The sequence below is a fragment of the Pterocles gutturalis genome, unplaced genomic scaffold (assembly GCF_000699245.1).
Source record: "Pterocles gutturalis isolate BGI_N339 unplaced genomic scaffold, ASM69924v1 scaffold25040, whole genome shotgun sequence".
Classification (NCBI taxonomy): Eukaryota; Metazoa; Chordata; class Aves; order Pterocliformes; family Pteroclidae; genus Pterocles; species Pterocles gutturalis.
Genome location: NW_010144062.1, coordinates 52,013 through 59,419, shown reverse-complemented (window position 1 = coordinate 59,419; position 7,407 = coordinate 52,013). Strand labels below are relative to the sequence as shown.

At 39.8% G+C, this 7,407-nt stretch overlaps 1 protein-coding gene across 1 annotated transcript; it reads right to left on the bottom strand.

The window, feature by feature from the left end:
* Window positions 1–758: 758 nt before the first annotated feature.
* Window positions 759–7,346, bottom strand: LOC104470166 (chromosome unknown open reading frame, human C5orf47). The gene is made up of 4 exons (XM_010084996.1): window positions 7,058–7,346; window positions 5,328–5,416; window positions 3,728–3,834; window positions 759–804 (listed from the first exon to the last, which is right to left on the bottom strand). Exons 1-4 carry the CDS (start codon window positions 7,344–7,346, stop codon window positions 759–761), a joined length of 531 nt encoding a protein of 176 aa, XP_010083298.1.
* Between the last annotated feature and the right edge of the window lie 61 nt (window positions 7,347–7,407).

Genomic DNA, 7,407 nt, shown 5'->3' with positions numbered 1-7,407 from the left:
AGGACATCTAATTGTGACAGGTGAATGTTTTATCTACAGAGATGAAATCCATATACATAGTATTTTTATGCAGTCTTTGTGTTCCATTTACACAGTTTGATAGTTTAAAAGGGTTTAACAGTCAATCAAGGGTTCAAGTATGAAACTCCATAACAGAAGAAAATTATATCGTGTTATTGAAGTCAGCTAGATAAACAATACCTTCTGATTGTGATGGTGCCATTATGTGCTTCACAATGAACAGTAAGGCACAAAACATTCCCCTGGTTTCATATTCAAAATACTTCCTGAGATTCATGTATAAATGGATGAAAGAACAGAAGGGTAATTGTGTATTATTTTAATATAATAAAGTCAAATTTGTTCAAATCAGTAAGAAAAAAAGTGTTTCTTTGTATCTTGTGTGGAGTTCTGCATTACTGAATTTGTGTTTGTTTATGAGCCTGACAAGCTACAAAAAAAAAAAAAGTCAACACTAAACGTATCTCTGCTCTTTTGCAAGCAAACTCTCACAATATTATGCTCGTTAAAAACCTTTTGAAAACTAATAGCTAAGTGAAACACTAGATTTAATGACTTCAAATAAATATCTCGCAACAGAGCTGTTTAAGCCACTGTAAAAACAAACCTCTTAAACAGTAGAAGCACAAACAACAGAGAACCTGTGTTTACTGAAATCACTTGCAGTCTTGCCACCAACTTCAGTAAGAACTAGATCAAAATAAACACTTTCACTACTTTTATATTTCCTTTTGGATTTAATCTTCCCTTATTTTCTTGCTATACCGAGACAAAGATGGACTCCTAGAGAAAAAAGATAACACAAGTTAATTTAAGGGGTACATCCCCTTTAATATAAAAAAAGTCAGATATAAAAGTGTGACAAATAAAGACTCTATTCAGATTCTTCAGATTTTACTTTACACCCTCACAGAAGGATTTAGCTCAATAAAAAGACAAAATCCACCTCCCAGCCTTTTTTTTTCCTGCTGAGGACAGAGCTATTCTGCTTCCCAAACGTGACTGAAATCTTGGAAAACATTTGAGCCCAACTTCAGTTATACTGAAGTATACAACCAACACTTATTAATAACATCAAACAACATGAGTGTGTCTTTTTAATATTATTTTGTTCATTTTACCATTTAAACTTGTTTGGAAATTAATGGACTACATACATACCCTGTCCAGGTAGGGTGCCTCCTTCTGTGAACTTTGGTTTATATCCTTGCCTGTGAGAGAATATTATGTGGAGGCACATGGTCATTTTCAATCACACTGAATCTAATCTTAATTGCAGCATTCCAAGGACTAAATAGGTAGCATTAGAATTCAAGTAGGTTTTTTTGTTCTCTCAAGAAAACTATTTGTAGAGGCAATAAAGTGCAGCATTAATTTTCTAGCTTTATTAATCTATTTAAACAAATATAAAAATGAACACAGTTTATTCAGATTTGTTGATCCATATCTAAATGTCTGCTAGAATTATTCCATTTGCTTCTTGTTTAATTAAAAATTCAGATGAATAGGAGACTTATCTCCTTGATTTGATGTTGTGTAAAATCTGCTAATTAGAAAGAAGGTATTAGAATTGATGGTTTCCATCTAAATAGTGCTTAATTGTAGCTTCTCATTTAAAGCCACTAAAAAATGAGGTACAATTAAAGATAGAGTAAGTGTCGGGGGGGCACAGATTTGGTTGGTCAGGTTGTTGGGTTTTTTTAAAGTCACTGGAAATAATATATAAAGATAATGCTTTCCCTCCAGATGACAAAAAGAAATTAGTATCTGAAAAGGGAATGAGCCCTGTCCCTAAATACAGGCTTGACAAAGCTGCACATTGCATATCCATAGCAAATGGAAAAGCAGCTTAGCAGCCAGTAGGCTGAGATGGCAAATCCACCTAGGAGATCTTTTGTATCAGCAGAATTGTTGGCTTTTTTACAATAATTTGAAATTCTGGAGGCAATCACATATTGAGGATTTTTCCTCGTCTCTTGTTTTCCTTTTTCTTAAAAGCAAGCAAAACAAAAATCCTAGAAGACTTTTTTTTTTCTTCAGTGACTGCCACGTCCTATATGTACATCAATAGCTGTGCACAGAAACTTCTGCAATGATCTAAGGTGCAGGAGAAGGTACGTGGAAGCTGCTAGATCAAAACCTTGAGATTAGGTAGAGAAGCACAGTGTCACAATGGCTTCTGAAACAGGTGTTATAAAGTGTCCTGCGAAAGACACGCACCCCCTCCGCCAAGCCTCTCCTGGCTAGCAGGAACAGATGAGCTCAGGAGGAAGCATCCCGATGCCCAACTCTGTGGGATTCTTATTTTTCACAGGTGATCACTTCTGCAGGCATGAGTCGGGAATAGTGTTAGAGTTGCAAATAATTACTCTCATTACCACAAATAAATGAACAATAATATGGATGAACCATGCACCATACAGAGAAGTAGATAGCATTTTAATTGATGACAAAGATAAGGATTATCAGAGTTAGGAAACAGTTTCCATTTGAGGAGAGATTTAGTAGACTGGAACTTCTCAGCTTGAGAGAGAATGAAATGGAAATATGACAGAGGCCAGTGGAATCATGATTGGCGTAAAGAATATGAATAGCACATAATTAACACCCAGCATCTCATAATAACAGAATTAACCAGGAACTGGTTTTAAAGCAAACAGAGAAGTGCTTTTCCACATAATGAACAATAATTGCAGAATACGTTGTTACAGCATATTGCAGAATTTCTTCTACTGTTCCACTAACATCCACCGTAGGTCACAGGGGACATCCATTGGGGTAGACAGATTTCTGTTTTGAACCAGAATTGCACTTCTTTCATTCTCATGAAGAGAATTTTTTGAGAGAGAATTTTCTTGTCATGTATGTGTAAATATAATCAGTATGCAACATCTAACGTTTTATAAAAATAAGATACTGGCAACAATGGACATACATTTGGGTATATACCCTAACATGCCTACATGTGGAGAACTTCCATCAACACAAATGTAAGCTAAGCAGAAGCACTGCAGGTGAATATGGCATTGTTTAACTTGCCTGGTAACTCTTCGTGGATCAGTGTATTTTTTTTCTTAAAATCTCATCCGACTGTGAGGCTAGAAATTCCAATTACATTTGTGAGCATACACTGTATTATCTTAAATTGTGCAACAACTACAATGTCTCTAATTGAAGTTGTCTCAATGCAGAGCACCAGTTTTAATTCCTGAGCCATTTTCCAATAATGAAATAACTGTATTCAGGGCACAGTGTGAGAACATGTTTGATGGTTATGTTAAATTGTGTTACAGCTACCTTTGGGGAGCAACTAATTTATCTACTGTCTGTGTGAAACCAACCACTATTCTCCTATGTGAAAAAATAAATTATTATTCATACAAGTACTGCCTTAGACCAATCTGTGAATAATAGTTTAATTACATATTTTGTTTGTTCTGAAAAACTTGTAGATATTACACATTAATGTTTCTAATGTTAGACTGCAGAAAACACTTCTTCCATATTTCCTCCAAATTAGTACACGTAAGACCCTCAATGAAACATAAGGATTTTCAAATATGGTTAGCAGTGTCTAAAGTATGCAACGGATTCCATAATTTGTGAGTCCAGCTGAATGGACCTTAAACCAAGGAATCTTAAATCAAAGCACTTCCATTAATAATTTTTTTTGCTCTAGATAAATACAACATTATCAGTTTATTACCTGCCTTCTCTATTAGACTGACTGCAAGTCAAGAGTCGACTTCTGAACTGTTCATTTTCTTCAAGCATTTTTGAAATTACTTTCTGAACCTTAAACCAGACTTTGGACTGAAAGATAAAATTGAACTTTCTCAGTGAAGCTTACAAAAAGTTTGTATTAAAACATCTAAACATTAAAGGCAGAACTTTGAATTCTCCAGCGTGACTATGAAGTCCAACTGTTTTTTTTGTTGAGGATTGGGAAGAGGGAGATGTGCAGGAGGGATACCTATGTAGGATATTCTGGAAGAATCACCTCTATTTAAAAGTCAAAAAACATAAACTACTCCACAATTTTTCACATGAGATATTCTCCTAGTTCTTGCCTAGAACTCTTGTTTATCCAGGACTTATGAAGTGCCCTTCTAGATAAGAAGATCTTATGAAAACATGTGTAGAGCCATTAAACTCTCTCCAAAGTCATTCAAGGGCAGGAGGGCGGGGTTGGGCAGAGGAGAATAATACAAGATTGCTTATTTTTCCAGGAGCAAAAACTTCCCTACGCAATCCCTCAACAGCAGCATAATTCAGACTCCATGCTCAGATTCCAGAATAGCAATGGCCTTGACTATTTAATATCAAATCCATATTAATCTGGTTTATAGATGTTGATGACCTTTATTTTAGAAGCATAAAACGCCATCTTTAGTGGGCACATTTCAGACTTGTGCATTAAAAATACCAAATTGGAACAGTTGACAAAGGCATTCAGACAGAGAGGCAGCCTCACAAATATAAATGGCTGTTAACATGCTAACGTTATGATTTTTGCTGGACCCCGTCCGTGAAACTAGTTTAAATCTACAGATCATTCCTTTTTAATGGACCTTTATTGCTAAAACATAATACATATTCCTCACTGTTTTGAAGACTATTTAATGTACTACAAGAATGATATTACGGTATGTTATTAGCTGTTCCTCCACAGTCAGTAGTATTTTGCTGGTTTTTAATCAGGTATCTGCGACATTACTGTATTATAGTCTAGCTGATTACTTGTACTTCACACATTACAAAATCTCACTATGAGTTACTGTTTTAATAAATGTGCCTTTTAAAATTTCAAGCATTTGTTGAACTACTGAACAGGAACAGAAATACAATTGTGAAACAGAAAGTAATTTCATATTGGTACTAGTATGGTGTTAATACCTCTGATTCTTACCTTCACTTATTTGTAACCTGTGGGATTTATTTGCTTAAAACAGAAGAGGAAGAAGAGCTGCAGAGCTTTTCCCTGACGGCTTTCACCCAGCAAGGTGTGCAGCATCCTGGCCCCAATCCAGCAAAGCATTTCAGTACAGGCTTTAAGTCAACAGCATACTCTCATTTTTCAAGGTAAGCACACACTTAAGTGTCTTATTGAATGAGAGCCAGAATTTTAAAGCCCCCAGAGAGGGGAAAATAATACCATTTTTCTTTTCTCTAAGTAAGGTTTTCAGTAACAGACTACCAATACAATCTTTTAATCGCCCTCATGTTCTCACATAGACATATACAGGACAGACAGGAAGCAATTTTCTCAAATGCAAAGGCAGCTAATTCAGCTCCACATTCTATACCTTTTGCTTCTTTCGTTTAATTACTTTATCAACAGTTCTTGAAGGGAAGGGAAAATCAAAGGTGTCAGCCTTAGCCTCTTGAAGGTCACCTAGAAAGAAAATTTAGAAAGCGTATCCTGAGTGTTTACAATATATTCCTGAGGAAGCTGTAAATTCCCCATCTTCCAGAGGGATACTTATTTATGGTCCCAACAGGTTACAGGATGCCAGGCCTCACATCATGCTGACTATCGCCTTGCTTATTTTCTCCATTATAACCATGGGGCAAGTGGGTGTCTCTCAAACTCCATAAAACAGATTTCAAACCTGTACAGCAGCCAAAAATTAAGACAACAGGTTTCTGGGCAATACAATCAGCTTTTAATTCCCTCTTTTTCCCCTTGCTATGGCAGCTATTAAAACACTGCCTGAGCTCAAACAGGAATGGGTGAGTAGACTGAGGCAAGAAACCAGCCAGACCACCTCTGCTAACACTAAAAAACAGAAGCAAGACGGGCAGGTTGATCTTGAGGACTCAAGACACACATAGCTGCAAGGAGGAAGGACTCGGGTGAGTTCCCAGCGGGGTGAGGACGGCAGCTTTCCAAGGAGCTGCTGGACAGGCAGGGCATGGCGTACAGCTGAGAGAAAGCATCCATGTGGCAATGCTGAATGTGGTCACAGCCACGGGCTTGTCCCCTGCTGCAGCAAGGCTTCAGGCAAACCAGCATCCTCCAGGCCACCACAGCCCCACCACAGACACGGAAGGCAGCCACATTGCAGGAACAAGTCTTCGATTACCCAGGCTGCCTCCGAGCCACAGGTTGGTGTCAGTTAGATAATAACCCAGCTGAATGGGTGCTTTTAATTACAGACCAATGTAACATTTCACTTTGTTATCTTTAGAAAAAACAGTTTTTAGGAGGATGAAAAAAATATAAGAAAATGAAAACATCTCAAAAGCAACAAGTTGGTAAAATGCAGAACCACCCTGTGTCGCCCATCATTTCCAGCTCACGCCCCAGCTGCTTCTCCAGAAGCCAGCTCACATTCTCCATTCTCACTCCATTTCATCTTGTGCAGCAGAGATGTGTTTCATAACAGAGCACAACCAGTGAAAACTGCCTGATTTTTTTTGTTTGCTTTTATAAAGAAAGGCACCCACACCCATGCCCATCCCAACTTTCTTTTGTCCCAGCCACAATGAAAGAAAATTTTAAAACATCTTCAGGCTGTTGCAGTAACAAGGGCGCCAGCAGCACAGTGGCTCTGCAGTTAGGTGGGAATCTCCTGAGAAGTGGCAGGGAGAAGACCCTGCGTGTAACAAAGCAGCCCTGTTGGATGTAGCTTATTTTTGGCCGTACCACTGCCCCAGGAAGGGATGGGGAAGGCTGCACTGTGGGCAGCCACCTCACCTGACAGGATGGAGGTGCTGTAGCTCAACAGTGTAAGAGTTTGGGGGAAAATATTAAATTTTTCACTCATGTAAGTTTGACGCCATGTTCCACCTCCTGCCTAAATACCCAGTCTAGCTGTTCCAGGCACATTAAAAAAAAAAAAATTGTGCCACATTCACCCTTCAGTGTGCTCGATCTGTCTGAGAGGGAAGAACCTGCTGGGACAGTATCAGCAAGGCACTGCAGGGAAATGGTTTCCCGCCAGAAGAGGAGGACATGGCGGGTGCTTGAACTCAACCCTGTGCTGTCCCATGCCCAGGTGCACAAAGGTCCCCAGGGCTCAGTGACACGTACCACGATGGCGGCTGACAGGCTTTGCCACACCACAGCTCCCCACTTGCTGGTCCCTGTCACCGGTGGCGGGTGGCCCAGGGCTGGCTTTGTCCCCCAGTGCCGGGGTGGCCCTCAGCCTCCTGTCCTCGCCTGTAGGGCCTGGCTGGGAAAGCCGGGGTCTAGCCCGGCCTGCCTCAGCCTGCTGGAAGCCCTGGCCGTAGCGGATGATGGAGCCACAGCGGTGGGAGCCGAAGGTGTTGACGTAGACAAGGGGCACACGTGGTTTCTCCCGGCTGCGGCCAGGCTCCATGGTCTGTGGTGGGGCAGGATGGCGGTGAGGCCTCGCTGAGGCAGGCGCTGAGGAGAGGTGG